Source organism: Mus caroli, chromosome 15 (assembly GCF_900094665.2).
Source record: "Mus caroli chromosome 15, CAROLI_EIJ_v1.1, whole genome shotgun sequence".
NCBI classification, from domain to species: domain Eukaryota; kingdom Metazoa; phylum Chordata; class Mammalia; order Rodentia; family Muridae; genus Mus; species Mus caroli.
In genome coordinates, this window is record NC_034584.1 from 1,610,169 (window position 1) to 1,626,720 (window position 16,552).

At 41.7% G+C, this 16,552-nt stretch overlaps 1 protein-coding gene across 2 annotated transcripts in view; it reads left to right on the forward strand.

Annotated features, from left to right (window-relative positions):
- The window catches only part of Mroh2b (maestro heat like repeat family member 2B), a 63,582-nt gene extending 49,185 nt beyond the window's left edge, over positions 1-14,397 (forward strand). For both annotated transcript variants that reach the window (XM_021183789.2, XM_021183790.2), the window contains 10 exons: positions 357-544; positions 2,358-2,498; positions 3,100-3,214; positions 3,798-3,944; positions 4,179-4,361; positions 7,909-8,064; positions 8,342-8,473; positions 8,956-9,058; positions 10,068-10,133; positions 14,179-14,397. In XM_021183789.2, the coding sequence (XP_021039448.1) occupies positions 357-544; positions 2,358-2,498; positions 3,100-3,214; positions 3,798-3,944; positions 4,179-4,361; positions 7,909-8,064; positions 8,342-8,473; positions 8,956-9,058; positions 10,068-10,133; positions 14,179-14,285 (1,338 nt within the window). In that variant the 3' untranslated portion in view covers positions 14,286-14,397. The remainder of the gene's footprint in view (positions 1-356; positions 545-2,357; positions 2,499-3,099; positions 3,215-3,797; positions 3,945-4,178; positions 4,362-7,908; positions 8,065-8,341; positions 8,474-8,955; positions 9,059-10,067; positions 10,134-14,178) is intronic.
- Positions 14,398-16,552: the final 2,155 nt, after the last annotated feature.

Sequence of the window (16,552 nt, forward strand, 5' to 3'; positions counted from 1 at the left end):
TCTCATGGAGGCATTTCCTCAACTGAAGCTCCTTTCTCTGTGATAACTCCAGCTGTGTCAAGTTGACACAAAAATAGCCAGTACAATGTCATACTCTACACTAAGTCATGACATGTGTCTACCCTAAGTCATGACACCAGTATGATAGTCCTAAGAAACGCAGCCTGTTGAGTCATTTACAGACCAATTTATGTTCCCTTTGGTGTGTGTGTTTTTACCATAGGCATGCTTAAATTAGAAAACAGTCCCTGAAAGTCTGGAGCTTTCTGTACAAGCTTCTGTAACAACCTAGTGGAAAAACAAATGGCCTCAGAGGAAAGAAAAGTACTTAACTGAGAGGTCCTCTGTTCCCCCAGGTGGCCTGTGCTATCTACGAAGTGATCTTAACAGGGGCTCATATCACTCATTTGTATCCAGAGCTGTTCACCCTGCTCCTGAAGCTGGTCAGCTGCTCCTTGGGCCAGAAAATGCCAATGTCTACCCTTAGTCAAAGGCGCCGTGTGATGCAACTTGGAGAACGACAGCAGTTCCCAGACCCCTGCAGGTAAGTGGCCCATCAGGAAAAGATCAACGGGTTGTTTTGATTTGTACCCTGGAGCTCTTGACTCTAGCTGCATATGTATTAAAAGATGGCCTAGTCGGCCATCACTGGAAAGAAAGGCCCATTGGTCTTGCAAACTTTATATGCCCAGTACAGGGGAACGCCAGGGCCAAAAAGTGGGAGTGGGTGGGTAGGGGAGTGGGGAGGGGAGGGTATGGGGGACTTTTGGGATAGCATTGGAAATATAAATGAGGAAAATACCTAATAAAAAATATAAAAAAAAAAAAAAGAAAAGAAAACAAAAGATCAACGGGTCTGATCCCATGCTCCCAAAAAGGGGCTGTGGAACTCAGATTTGGTGCCTTTCTGCCCTGGTATCAAACCCAAACTGAACAAAAATGAATGGAACAAACAAGGCTTTGGCATTCTTTAACCGTGACTCTAGACCGATGGTTCATTTCCCAGAGCCAATATCCAAGGTATCTGCCTAGCTTGGTCACATTAGAAACAACGGCTGTGCTTTCTTTCTTAAAGGGCAAACACGGTTACCCTTGTGGGGAATCTTACTAGGGAAGCTGGAATTCTGTGATACTGAAGGCTACAAAGAAAGAAAACAATATTCCATCTAATCTTAGGACTTTAGCAATTGAAAAATGCAATATCCATCTGTATAAAGTAAAACTTTCCATTAGACCATAGATCAGTGCTTTCTTTTCTTTCATTTAGAAATCATTTTATTTAAAAAATTTTAATACATTTTTACTATGATTCTCTTCCTCCAACTACAGATCCTCCCCAACCTACACACACACACACACACACACACACACACATGAAATGAAATGAAAACAAAATATAAGACCAAAAGAAAAAAATGACATAATAAAACAAAAAATCCACCAAAAAACATGGAGTTCATTATTTTTGTTTTTTGAGACAGGGTTTTTTGTGTAGCTCTGGCTGTCCTGTAACTTATTCTCTAGACCAGGCTGGCCTTGAACTCAAAAATGCACATGGCTCTGCCTTCTGAGTGATGGGATTAAAGTTGTGTGTGGGGCACTACTGCCCAACTTACATTTCCGGTATTTTTAAATGTTTTTGTGTCCATCAAGGATACCAATTGTATTGAATTTGAATACATATGATTGAATATGAATAATTGACTATAAATAATTTGAATATAAGTAATTGAACTTGAATATGAATAAACTGAATTGAATGAGAATTGTGGGTTCCAGGTCCTTCCTTTCTATCATGTCATCTTGTTTCTCTGACCTTCTGCATAGCTTTTCATTCCAATGTCAAATCATAATGTAACCTTTTAAAAGACATTTTAAACACCACTTAGACTCCACACATGCTGTAATACACGTTGTCACTTCACCGAATTGTCAGCAGTATAAAGGGCCGTACCTGAATGCAAGCATCTGTGTGTTAATGCACAGACAACAGCAGCTTCTCTACATCATGGCAACTGGCAGGTCACAGTTCAAAGATCCAATAAACTAGACTATTTTTCACTTTCCATTTACAGGGTTTTTTTTTTTAATCATTTGTTTATTTTTCCTTATGGACAGTTGAGGAGGCTCTATTGGCTCACATGCCCTGTTGCCCTGTTGTCTCCTTTGACCGCCTCCCCCCACCCCACCCCCAAGACTGAAGTGTGAGAATAGGACTGTCTTATTTTTGTCTTGAACAGCATCCACTAATCTACAAGTTGGGAGAGGCTTACAAGAAGTAGGAAGAGTCAACTTGAGAATTCACAACTTCTCATGTAGGGTTGATTTACTTCTATGGTTTCCGCTGTCTCTTCTAGACTCTCAACTGCAACTCTGAAATGCCTGCAAGCCCAAGCCATGAGAGAAGGCCTTGCGAAAGAATCTGATGAAGGCGACAACTTATGGACCCTCCTTAGCAATCCTGACACCCATCACATCGGCGTGTGTGCACTAGCCAGGTAATATGCAGGCTATCTAGAATGGATGCAAGAGGGAAAAGAATACAGAATTGAAGATGCAATGCACAATCAAGTTGACACAAAGGGGGAAAGAGTCCCCTTGGGGACAGAGAGGAGAACCATGTGGTAGTGTGTGCTCCAACCTTACCACTTCTCACAAAAACAAAAAACAAAAACAAAAAGACAAAAAATAAAAATGATTCAAGTGAACTAATTTAAATAAACTAAATTAAATTCACTACTTGGATGGGCCATCTTAAAATGTAAGACTCGGCAGTCTTTCATCTAATATTCCTGTTGAGACACAGTATTGCTTGAAAGCCCTGTAAATGCACTACAGTTCGTTCCATTATTTAAAGCAGTGATTCTCAGTCCTCCTAATGCGATCGCACTTTCATGCAGTCCCTCATGTTGTCAGGACCCTCCCAACCATAAAATTATTTTTGTTGCTTCTTCATAACTGTAATTTTTTCTATACGGTTACAAATCATAATGTAAATATTTTCGGAGATAGAGGTTTGTCAAAGGCATTGTAACCCACGGGTTAAGAACTTCTGATGTAGTGAGAAATTAAGTCCCTTTTAATGTTTCTGTTTTTCAGGAGCATGGCAGTCTGGCAACATGGCGTCATACTGGATATCATGGAACACCTACTCTCGTCTCTCTCCTCCTCCTCTGAGAACTATCAGATAACAGGCATGGCATTCTTCTCTGAGGCAAGGAAAAATACTCAACAGAGCCTGTTCACGAGTCCCTTACTGCATTCCTCATGTAGCTTAGTGATGCCTGGAGCCATGGAAGGGGCCCTTTAAGGGGGTGAGGGGGGGTAGTAGTGAAGGGACCCATTTCAAAGGTGCACAAGCAGGCAGTGAGAGAGAAAGGAAGTCCCTCTCACAACCATCTCCTGCCTCTTCTGTGAAAACCAACCTTCCGGGTCAGAGAATGGACAATAATAGATGTGAGGGAGACAAAATGCAAAATCAACAGGTCATTAGCCCCCTTCCCTGGCATAAGGCTAGCAAACCTAGGGAAGGAATGGGATAGCTAACTTCTGTCTTTGCTACTTCTTGAGTAAATCCTCCTACCTAGATTGTCTGGTCCTCATTACCTTGACCTGTGGGAATTAGGCTCACATTAGGAGCTCAGCCACTACAAGATTTGCTGGTTCACTTGCAAGGGCTCTCTTCCTCCACTCCACAGCAGTAAAAAGCCATCTTTAACTGTAGCTAAGATGCCTTTAGCGTTCCCCTGAAGGGAAGGGAATCCCTTAAGTAAAGGGGAGGAGTTTGTTGGTTTCAGCTTATGAAGGAGCCAATCCTTTGGAAGCATGGAAATCTTCGAGAAGTACTGATTTTCATGGATCAGAATGCACGGGATTCCAACACCATTCTGAGGCAAATGGCTATCCGGGGACTGGGCAACACAGCCTTCGGGGCTCCTCACAAGGTAAGAGGCTTCTTGGGAGAAAGGATTTGTTTAAGTAGAGTTTCAAGGTAATAATCTAGCAGCACCCATCTGGTTGCTTCATGGAAATTAAGTGAATTAATTAACAGCTTTGGGGTTGATGTACATGTGCTCATAACCAGGTTTTAGCCACCACCCCCACCTGGGAGTCCCTACCCTCTTCAAAAGACACACAGAATCGTGTTATCCATCCAGAGACCTTTTTTTCCCACGCAGGTGAGGAAGCATAAGCAGATGATGTTAGAATGTATCATCAGAGGCCTGTACCACCTGGCTCGCACGGAAGTCGTGTGTGAAAGCTTGAAAGCTCTGAAAAAGATCCTGGAGCTGCTTACAGAAAGAGACATCAACTTCTACTTCAAGGAGATAGTGCTCCAAACAAGAACCTTCTTTGAAGATGTAAGTGAGCCTTTTCAGGAATCTCCCTTCCCTGGAAGAAGTGAGGGAACGGCCACTGTAGGACTTGAAGTCTGTGGGGGTGCCCTCACCAGCCCTTTGTGGCCACTCCAGAGAGCCTCCACAAACAGTCCGCATACAGGCTGCTGACTCCCCATGTCCCTCTATTCAAGCATGCTCCCTGGCGTAGAAAACACAACCGATCTAAGCAGGGTGCGCTAGAATAGTTATGGAGGAGGCTAGCCCTGGGAAGAAACTTGAACGAATTCCTCAGGGTCCTCACTTCACAGAAGGTTCGAGTACCACTCGCCTGTGAGGGCAGCACACCCACAAATGCAAGCAAATGGTCCTTTCTTTCCTCCATCCCCTATCTGATTCTCATTCCCCAGGTTTGTTTCCTGGGTGTTTCTCCCAAATAAATTGCTCACAAGTCATTATTTTTTAAGGATTTTATTTATTTATCTTGTGTATATGAGTACATTGTAGCTGTAAAGATGGTTGTGAACCTTCATGTGGCTGTTGGGGATTGAATTAGGACCTCTGCTCGCTCAGGTCAACTCCGTTCACTCAGTCCCTGCTCGCTCCAGCCCAAAGATTTATTTATTATTATACTTAAGTACACTGTAGCTGTCTTCAGACGCACCAGAAGAGGGCGCCATATCTCATTACAGATGGTTGTGAGCCACCATGTGGTTGCTGGGATTTGAACTCAGGATCTTCGGAAAAGCAGTCTTATCTGCTGAGCCATCTCATCAGCCCTCTCACAATCCATTTGCTTTGGGAAATACAGACATCAAGACAATTGCTAGTTCCTCCAACGTGATCTGTTCCACTTCTCAAACTCAAAGACTCTTCAACTCATGGACCAAATCCGGCTCACACTCGGCATTTGTCAATAAAGTTTTATTGGAACATAGCCACTCTTGCTGATAATATATTGCCCATGACGACTTTCACAGTCTACCTGCAGGGCTGATAACTGATGAAGGGACCATGGGGCTCATAAATTGCAATTTATTTGACTGATCACCAAAGATCACTAAGCAATCTTAGGCGAAGGAGAGTCATTTCTGTATTCTGTATCTGTACAAATTTTGGACTCATTTCTTTATTCTACAAACTGTGTCTTAGTAATTTTTTTCTTGTTTATTTACTTCTATGGATGTAAAAATCTGTTTCACAACAACTTCAACCTAATGTTTTGATCATCTATAAAATTTTCCTCGTGTCTAGTTGCCTGAGGAGCCAGAGAATTGCTACCTTCCCTCTCTAGTGTTGCCTTCATAAACATTAAAACTTCATTAAATTATTTATTTATTTTCTGGTCTCCAGACTGAAAACATATATTCCCTCCATAGTTCATCACAAACCTAATTTTTCTATTCATTATATATTTTATAGAAAACTGGTTGAGTCATATCTACTATTGAGGCCTGAGAAGTATCAAGTAGAATTTAAAGAAAAACTTCCTTTCAAGTACAACATGTCCCTATTTATTTACTCCAGTATCTTAATATTTCTATTCCTTTCTGAAACTTTGGTGATTTACTAGCTTTAGGTTTTAATTACATATAATTTTAATTTATTATTTTAATTTTAATATGCAATATATACCCACAGCCAATAATTCTCGTGTTGTATTTTTGCACCCTATTCTTTGTTTATATTCTAGAGTGACCTGGCATGTGAAAACAGCTCCCTGCCTACTTTTCCCAAACATTTTCTTTAATTTACTAACATCAGTTTAATTCCCAAGTTATCCTCAAAAAATGGTTACTGAGCTCCCACCCAATGTAGAATTTTCTGGAAAAAAAAAGTTTCCCTTTTTGCTCCACGGATAATTGCTGTCAGTCTTTACTTCAAGGGGCTATCTGAAGTCTGACTTTCAGGCCCAATCTGTTAGATTCTTGGGTTCTCATTGAAATAATACTATTTCTCTTACATCTGAGCCCCATGTACGTCACAAGTCTTCTTACCAATTTGAAAGTAATGTTACACTGTGCTATGATAAACAATATGCAAACACTTTCTGGTTATTAGGTTAGGCATTTTCTCTCCCAGTAAAGATTAATTCCACCATATGTGAATAAAACTTTCACACACCCCTGATGTTAGTAAAGACCTGCAAATTTCCCTCTAGCAGTGTGCATCCTGCAGTGTGCGTAACTCTGTAATACTTTGCCCTCTATATTTCACTATAGGTTAAGCACACAATTGTGTCATCAGTCAACTTTCCTCTCTTCCCCGTCAGTGTGCAAGTGCTTTTCTGTAATTATCAGAACTCGATGATGCTGTGAAGGGCAGAAGTGAAACTGTGTGGCTGTGCTACACTCTTGTGGCTGTGCCAAGCCCCCCATGACTTGCCACGCCCCATGGCTATGACACACCCCTTCTCATTACACCGCCACCATGAGCAATCAGTTCACTCAGTGTTAATCCATTTTCCTCAACTGAAAACTGAGAACATTTGAACTTGACAGATATTCCCTAATTTTTTAATCTAGTTTTGTTGGCCTGAACAGAAAACCCATCTGTGCTTCTTTTCTTGTTGTAACTTTGAACCCCATCAGCAAAGTACGCATGTGAGCTAACAAAGGCTTTCCTTCCGGTCATTTCACACATTGCTCCTTTAAGTCATTTCCAACTATGCTGGACAAAAAAAAAAAAGAAAGAAAGAAATATTTTTCCCATAACTTTACAAGTTCACAGGAGGCCTACCAGGCATTGTAGAGGCTAGGTCTGTTTCTTCCTCCCAGCCCCATACTCTAAGAAATAAGACTCAGACTCAAATTATATTTACAAATGCCTTGGCCACATAGCTTGGCTCTTCTCTGACTAGATCACAGCTTTAAATATCCCCTTTGTTTGAATCTACATTCTGCCACATGACTGGTTACCTCTGCTCAGGTACCACGCATCTATCTCATCACGTCTCCTGCATCTCATGCTATCCCAGAATTCTTGCTGCCTCCTAGACATCCTACCTTCCATTTCCTTCCTAAGTTATAGGCCATCAGATTTATTATTGACAGGTGCCCCATCCAAGCAGACATAAGATAGTCTTTCTACCAGTCAAGTTTTCATTTGATCTGAGACTCAATGCCAGGATCCATGAGCAGCTTTTCATCCCTTTACAAAACATTTGACATCTTAAAGAAGAGCACTGAAGCTTATGCCCCTTTGATAAGACAATCCACAACTTTAGGTTTAATGATACAACCAGAACACTTTATGAAAGTATATAACAAATGGAAATCACCCCTGGCTTCCTGCTGCCAACTCTTCTGTTTGTTGTTCTGCAATCATATCTCCCCACAAAGGCAGAAATCAAGTCTTCAGTCCTATAACAAAACTGAGTCTAGAGGATTACTTTTTCTATGCTGTGCAAGTTTTTGTAAAGAGTCCTTGGAATGCAGAGACAGTGACAAGAATACACCAGTGCTCAGATGCCAGCCTTCTTTCCATTGCTTGAAGTATAGCAAGGTGGGGTTGGGTACCAAAAGAGTGCCCGCAGGGAATAGCCTATGAGAAGATCCATTTGTCACCACAGGAGCAAGATGATGTGAGACTGACAGCCATCTCCTTATTTGAGGACTTAGCCACCCTAACGGGAAGAAGGTGGAAGATATTTTTTGCTGAGGAAGTGAAAAAGAGCATGATCTCATTCCTCCTCCACCTCTGGGACCCGAACCCCAAGATTGGAGCTGTAAGTAGGCCTGCAGACACCTTCACCTCCCCTCTCACTCCAGGGCTGAGATGCATGAATTAGCCTTCTCTCTCTGAATCAGAAACTAGGCCAGAAGTCACCCTTTAGCACTGAACCCAAAAGCTACTCCTCCGACTCAGAATTCCATTTTGTTGTCTCTTTCCACCTTTCTCTTCCTTTCAAGCCACAGGCTTCTACTGTTGCTTTTAGTATATCAATGAGCAATTATTCCCTTATGACAAATGTAGACTGTGATAGCAAAACCTCTGTTTTCTAGGCATGCCGTGATGTCTTGGTCATCTGTATCCCATTCCTGGGCCTTCAGGAGCTCTATGGGCTATTAGACCACCTCCTTGAACGGGACCTGCCACGGGCCAGGGACTTCTACAGGCAATTCTGCATGAAACTGGTAAGTGTACCACAGATGGTGCTGCCTAAATAGCAAGAAAGGAGTCTAGACAAACCTCAGAAGGATGCATATAATTGGTACCAATATCTAGCAAGAAGCTGACTGAAGTCTCCTCTTCAGGTCACATCTGTTATATTTCTTGTGTTTTATTGAAATAATAACAACAGGACCAAGGTAGCCTTGCTGGGATGGCAGCGACCCCTAGTATTCTCACACACTGTCCTCTCCCTCAAGTCCAATAAGCATCCATTCTTCTGTGTCCTGAAACTAAGTCTGTCAACTAGTTCTTTGATCTCCAGTGCCTTCCTGATTAAATCTTTGTTGAAATGACCATAAGACAACTTTCAGTCAATCAATGTATGGCAATGGATGTTAACTATTCTTTAGCGGTTCGTTCTCTTCGGAGACATATATGGGATGAAAAATGTCATCAAGGGTTACTTTCCAAAGGCTGTCTTTGAGTTCATCCACATTTCTTCCAGTCCAAGAAGAACCAGGAAATTCTGTGGATTCTCCACACGCATTCATTCACCTTCTTCACCAGCAGCTGGGAGATGATCAGGAGCGCAGCTGTGAAGCTCACAGGTGAATGTCCCCTCTGGGTCCCAACACACACATGTCTGTTCTTTCCTGTTTAGGTTTCACTCTGATCGAACTCTCCCTGAAATGGTATGAGACTGGTATGGCAGGACAAAAAGATGGAAGTTGGGGGCAGTGGGAAGAAATGTGTTACCTGCCTTGTGATATCATCTTTTCTTTCACAAATGAAAAAAGTACAGCCTCTTCCAACTCACCCACAGCCCCTGTCCACTGACTTGACTGCTCTTCTCTTAAGTCTTCCAAGATCCACTGCTCCAAGTCTTTGGTCTTTAATCTTCCCAGAGTATTGTTTCCTAGCCTAGTACCGCAGAATAACTACTTTGCCTCTCTCTTTCTTGTGAATCACATTCTGTGTTCTCAAGATGAACACATGAACAGCAAGATGATCTAAGTGAGGAGCACATTGATACAGGTTCTGCTTCTGTGACATGGGACATTTCGCTTCCCTGTGTCACCTCCATGCCAATCTATGACACAAAAGTGAGTGAGTCTCTAAAGACTCTTCTACTATAAAAATGTAAGTGGTCTCTGTAAGCCTGTTCTAATGACCCATCCCACAGTAAGCAGGTCCAGTCCATTGGTGTGTTCGTGTTAACTCCATGGTTTTTTTGGCTGGTTGGTTGGGTTTTTTTGTTTGTTTGTTTGTTTGTTTGTTTGTTTGTTTGTTGATCTTGCACACCATTGCCTTAATTACACTATAAATTTGACCAATTCAGAAATCCTATCTCATGCAGGTTTGAAACCTGACAATACATTCTCCCCACCCCAAGAAGGCCAGCTTGTGAGTTTTCTAAATGAGCTGGACTTGCAAACACTTTCCACTCAGGTTGCTCAGCACCCAGTCGAAGCTCTCCACACATCAGCCTCAGAGGCATATGGGGACTTACATAATTTGTCCAGTCACCAATCAGCCCATTAGCCTTTTGATTATGTACAGTCAGGTCCGCTTTCCCCTGACAGTGAGGTCAGTAACCTTTTCTTTTGCTGACCTTAGATGCCATTATTCTTCATCTGACCAAACGATATGTGGAGTTATTAGACAGAGAACAGCTCACCATGCGTAAGTATCACCCCTACTGTTTACAAACTTTTGTTTCATTCACAGAGAAAGAGAGATTGATTGTTCCAAGTGCCAGACCAGCCCAGAAATAACAAACTTTAGCATCCACAGTATTTTCTGAAGTTGCCTAGACCCTAGAATTTCTATGAATTGATCACAGCCTCCAGCTCCACCACTTTGTGGCATTATTCCCAATGATGTCCTGTTATCTAAACTGTTGTTGACAGTAATGACCTCCTACTCCTACTCCTCTCCCTCCTCCCCTCCCTGCTTCTCCTCTCCCTCTTTTTCCTCCTCTTTATCCTCTTCTTCATCCTTTTATTTTTTGTTTTGTTTTTTTTATTATTTTTTGTTTTTTATTAGATATTTTTTATTTGCATTATTTCAAATTTTATCCCATTTCCTGGTTTCCCCTCTGAAAACCCCCTACCCCCTACCCCCTCCCCGATCACCAACCCACCCAATCCCGCTTCCTGGCCCTGGCATTCCCCTACATTGAGGCATAGAACCTTCACAGGACCAAGGGCCACTCCTCCCACTGATAAACAACTAGGCCATCCTCTGCTACAAATGCAGCTGGAGCCATGGGTTCCTCCATGTGTACTCTTTGGTTGGTGGTTTAGTCCCTGGGAGCTCTGGGGATACTTGTTGGTTCATATTGTAGTTCCTTCTATGGGGTTGCAAACCCTTCAGCTCCTTGGATCCTTTCTCTGGTTCCTACACTGGGGACCCTGTCTTCAGTCCAATGCATGGCTGTGAGCATCCACCTCTATATTTGTCAGGCACTGGTAGAGCCCCTCAGGAGACAGCTATATCAGGCTTCTGTCAGCAAGCACTTGTTGGCATCTACAATAGTGTCTGGGTTTGATGACTGTATATGGGATGGATCCCCAAGTGGGGCTGTTTGTGGGTGGCCTTTCATTCAGTCTCTGCTCCACACTTTGTCTCTGTAACGCCTCCCATGGGTATTTTGTTCCCCCTTCTAATAATAACCAAAGTATTCACACTTTAGTCTTCCTTCTTCTTGAGCTACATGTGGTCTGTGAATTGTATCTTGAGTATTCTGAGCTTCTGGGCTAATATCCACTTATCAATGAGTGCATACCATGTGTATTCTTTTGTGATTGGGTTACCTCATTCAGGATGAGATTTTTCTAGTTCCATCCATTTGCCTAAGAATTTCATGATTTCATTGTTTTTAGTAGCTGAGTAGTACTCCATTCTGTAAATGTACCACATTTTCTGTATCCATTTCTCTGCTGAAGGACATTTGGGTTCTTTCCAGCTCTGGCTATTAAAAATAAGGCTGCTATGAACATAGAGGAGTATGTGTCCTTGTTACATTTTAGAGCATTTTCTGGGTATATGGTCAGGAATGGTATAGCTGGGTCCTCAGGTAATACTATGTCTAATTTTCTGAGGAACCACCAAACTGATTTCCAGAGTAGTTGTACCAGCTTGCAATCCCACCAGCAATGGAGGAGTGTTCCTTTTTCTCCACATCCTCACCAGCATCTGCTGTCACCTGAGTTTTTGATCTTAGCCATTCTGACTGGTATGAGGTGGAATCTCAGGTTTGCTTTGGTTTGCATTTCCCTGATGACTAAGGATGTTGAACATTTCTTTAGGTGCTTCTCAGCCATTCGGTATTCCTCAGTTGAGAATTCTGGGTGTCCTTGCATTTGGAGCATAGATGTTCAGAACTGAGAGTTCTTCTTGGAAGATTTTTCCTTTGATGAGTATGAAATGCTTTCCTTATCTTTTTTGATGACTTTTGGTTGAAAGTCAATTTTATCCGATATTAGGATGGCTACTCCCACTTGTTTCTTGGGACCATTTTCTCAGAAAATTGTTTTACAGCCCTTTTCTGTGATGTAGTGTTTATCTTTGACACTAAGGTGTGTTTCCTGAATGCAGCAAAATGCTGGGTCCTGTTTACATATCCAGTATGTTAGTCTATGTCTTTTCATTGGGGAATTGAGTTCACTGATGTTAAGAGATATTAAGGAATAGTGATTGTTGCTCCCTGTTATTATTGATGTTGTTTTTATGTTTGTGTGGTTATCTTCTATTAGGTTTGTTGAGGAAGATTACTTTCTTGCTTTTTCTAGGGTGTAGTTTCCCTCCTTGTTTTGGCATTTTCCATCCATTATCCTTTATACGGCTGGATTTGTGGAAAGAAATTGTGTAAATTTGGTTTTATCGTGGACTATCTTGGTTTCTCCATCTATGGTAATTGAGAGTTTTGCTGGGTATAGTAGCCTGGGCTGGCATTTGTGTTCTCTTAGGGTCTGTATGAGATCTACCTAGTATCTTCTAGCTTTCATGGTCTCTTCTGAGAAGTCTGGTGTAATTCTGATAGGCCTGCCTTTATATGTTACTTGACCTTTCTCCCTTACTGCTTTTAATAGTCTTTCTTTGTTTAGTGCATTTGGTGCTTTGATTATTATGTGACAGGAGGAATTCCTTTTCTGGTCCAACCTATCTGGAGTTCTGTAGGCATCCTGTATGTTCATGAGCATCTCTTTCTTTAGGTTAGAGAAGTTTTCTTCTATAATTTTGTTGAAGGTATTTACTGGCCCTTTAAGTTGGGAATCTTCACTCTCTTCTATACCTATTATACTTAGGTTTGGTCTTCTCATTGTGTCCTGGATTTCCTGGATGTTTTGAGTTAGGAGCTTTTTGAATTTTGCATTTTCTTTGACTGTTGTGTCAATGTTTTCTATGGTATCTTCTGTACCTGAGATTCTCTCTTCTATCTCTTGCATTATGTTGGTGATACTTGTATCTATGACTCCTGGTTTCTTTCTTAGGTTTTCTATCTTCAGTGTTATCTCCCTTTGTAATTTCTTTATTGTTTCTACTTCCATTTTTAGATCTTGGATGGTTTTGTTCATCTCCTTCACCTGTTTGTTGTGTTTTCCTGTAATCCTTTAAGGAAGTGTTGTGTTTCCTCTTTAAGGTCTTCTACATATTTATCTGTATTCTCTTGTATTTCTTTAAGGGAGTTATTTATTTATGTCTTTCTTAATTTCCTCTATCATCATCATGAGATATGATTTTAAGTCAGAGTCTTGCTTTTCTGGTTTGTTGGGGTACCCAGGATTCACTGTAGTGGAAGAACTGGGTTCTGATGATGCCAAGTAGTCTTGGTTTCTGCTGCTTATGTTTTTTTGCTTGCCTTTCACCATCTGGTTATCTCTGGTGTTAGCTGGTCTTGCTGTCTTTGACTTTGGCTTGTCCCTCCTGCAAGCCTGTGTGTCTGTACTCCTGGGAGACCAGTTCTCTTCGGGAGGAATTTGGATATGGATAGCTGTGGTAAAGGGTCAGCTTTGGGGTGCAAACAGAGACCAGAAAGATCCTGTCCCCAGTTGTACCTTGGTTCCTGTGACCTTATGGCTCTGTGACTGTTCCTCTTAGACCAGCAATTTGAAGAAAATTGGTGGTCTTACCTTAGCTCACGGGTGTGTAGGCACTCCTGGGAGACCAGCTCTCTCTTGGTGGTATTTATGTATGTCGCTCTGTGGTGCAAGATCAGCTCTGGGCCCAGATGGAGACTAGAAGGCTCCCATTCCAGACCACCCCTTGACTCCTGTGCCCTGAGGATTCCAGGCAGGTTCTTTTGAGCAGTAGTGGTGATCCTACTTGCACTCACAGCCTATCCACACTCCTGGGAGGCTTGCTCCCTCCCAGTGCTATTTGGGTATAGAGTGCTGTGGGAGAGGATCTGGTACAGGCAGAGAACAAAATCAGAAGGCTCTGTCCTCCTCTTCCTCTTCTTCCTCCTCCTCTTCTTCCTTTTCCTCTCCCCACTCCCTCTCCTGGAGATTGAATCTTATAATTTCAAACTACACACTGTACCACCAAGCTCCATCCCCAGCCATTCATCACTTTTCATCTTTTAGAGTAGAAGGTGAGCACTGACTTGAGACCACACAGGACTGACCTGTACAGCACTGCAGCCTGTATACACCAGGTCTTGGCTTTGGTTGCTTTTCCTACTAGGCACTGACCCTCCTTGTTCATCTCTCTGTTTCTATCTCAGGACTCCAGGCTCTTCGGCAGGACCCCTGTGTCAGTGTCCAGAGAGCTGCTGAAGCTACCTTACAGACCCTCCTGAGAAGGTGGAAAGAGATCAGCATCCCACTGTAAACCATCAAGAAATAAACTGCTAGGCTTTTTCTAAAACTAAGTCCTGTCTTTGTCCTATGAACTCACAAAGTTGCATCTTCTTGAAGGCAGACATGGCACCTAGATAAGAATATTCGGGCTGGAGAGATGGCTCAGTGGTTAAGAGCACCGAAGGCCCTGAGTTCAAATCCCAGCAACCACATGGTGACTCACAACCATCTCTAATGATAACTGAATCTTTTCTGGGGTGTCTGAAGACAGCTACAATGTACTTACATGTAATAAGTAAATAAACCTTTAAAAAAAGAGGTTCACAGCACATTAAAAAAAAAAAGAATATTCATTACACTCCATAGTCTTCCAGGGGGCATTCCATTAGTAGGAAATTCATTAATTCACTTTGGAGATGGCCTGTTATTTGATTAATGAGAGCCACATGGCATTAATTAGCCCTCTTTCTTGAGAAATGTACACCCAAGCAAATGCAGACACCAATGAGTGGTATAGCCCGCACATTACACTACTGGTAAGAAGAGGGCTACTGTTATCTTTTACACATAAGCCTTTAATAATATTGATGTCATAATTTGAATCACTACCCATAGCCAAATATCATCACATGATAAACTTTAACTTGCCTCTTGTCTCCAAGGTTATAATTAATGTATCAAATCAAATTTATGTATGCTAGGTGTTATTCTACAAAAGACCATTTTGACATTCTACTAAAAAGTAAAGTTTTTATTTTTAAGCTAAAGCAATAAAATATATATGTTTTATGCACATTCATTGTGTGTACATATCTATGTGTGAGTATATTAGATATAGATGTTCTTCATATATACATATATAAACATTTAACAACAAACATTACGAAACATACTTATGTATTAGCAATGGTACTGATCTTTCCCTCTAGACAGGCTATCGCTAAAGATTCCTACTAGTTACATTCTCTTGTCCTCACTCTCAATTGCTCAAGGAAAAATATTTTGTTCCTACAAACAAAACGAGAGATGCAAGTAGTCTTGTGAGTTGAAGAATATGGACCTACAGTCCTATATTCATTCCCTTAAACATTCATTATGTATCTACAGTTTTTACATCATTGTTACAGCCATAACATAACAATGGAACATAGAAATGAGAAAAAACAATATGTCCTTTTGAAGCTAGTGTTCCATGGAATCTTTGTGTATGTTCTAGGTGATGAAACCACTCTCCAGTATGGTTTCCAAAGATCCTGGATCCTGGTGATTAGACCGCCATATAGTTTCCTCCACCAGTAAACAGGGATGACTGTAATACAATCAATAGAATGATTCAGAAATGATGATTCTATTTTGTTTTAAAGACAGTCTTTATGGATGTGATGGGAAGTTATAGAATATCTTGGATACCTGATCCTCTTGCCTCTACCTGCTGAGTGCTGGCATTGAAGGGGCCTGACACCATTCCTAGCTACAGCCAAATTCCATTAAGGCTTTCTGAAGTAACTCAGCACAGTTAAAATGACAAGCTCTGCTTGGAAGCCCAAGACAAGGGCTTCTGGTTTTAGTCAATAATCACATTTATTTAGTCTTTGCTACAAACAAAGCACCATGCAATTTTGTGGAGGAGCAAATGTCATGGAATGCATTTTAATCATATTCACACCCATATTCACACACACTCATACTATATCTAAACCCACATCCCTGTCCCTCCCAATTTCATGTCCTTTTTTTAATAACATTGAGTCTAATTTGTCCTGCCCATATACTCCCAGGTATATGACAATCCACTGGAATGTAGTTAACCTATCAGGGACCACATTCTTTTTTTTTTTTTAGATATTTTCTTCATTTACATTTCAAATGTTATTCTGAAAGTCCCCTATTCCCTCCCCCATCCCTGCTCCCCAATCCACGCCCTCCCACTTCCTGGACCTGGCATTTCCCTCTACTGGGGCATGTGATCTTCCCAAGACCAAGGGCCTCTCCTCCCATTGATAGCGGACTAGGCCATCCTCTGCTACATATGCAATTAGAGACACAGTTCTGTGGGGTACTGGTTAGTTCATATTGTTGATCCTCCTATAGGGTTGCAGACTCCTTTAGTTCCTTGGATACTGTGATGGTTTGTATATCCTTGGACCAGGGAGTGGCAACATCTGGAGGTATGGCCTTGTTGGAATAGGTGTGACCTGGTTGGAATGGATGTTTCACTGTGGGTGTGGGCATAAGATTCTCACCCTAGTTGCCTGGAAGTCAGTCTTCCAGTAGCAGCCTTTGGATGAAGACATAGAA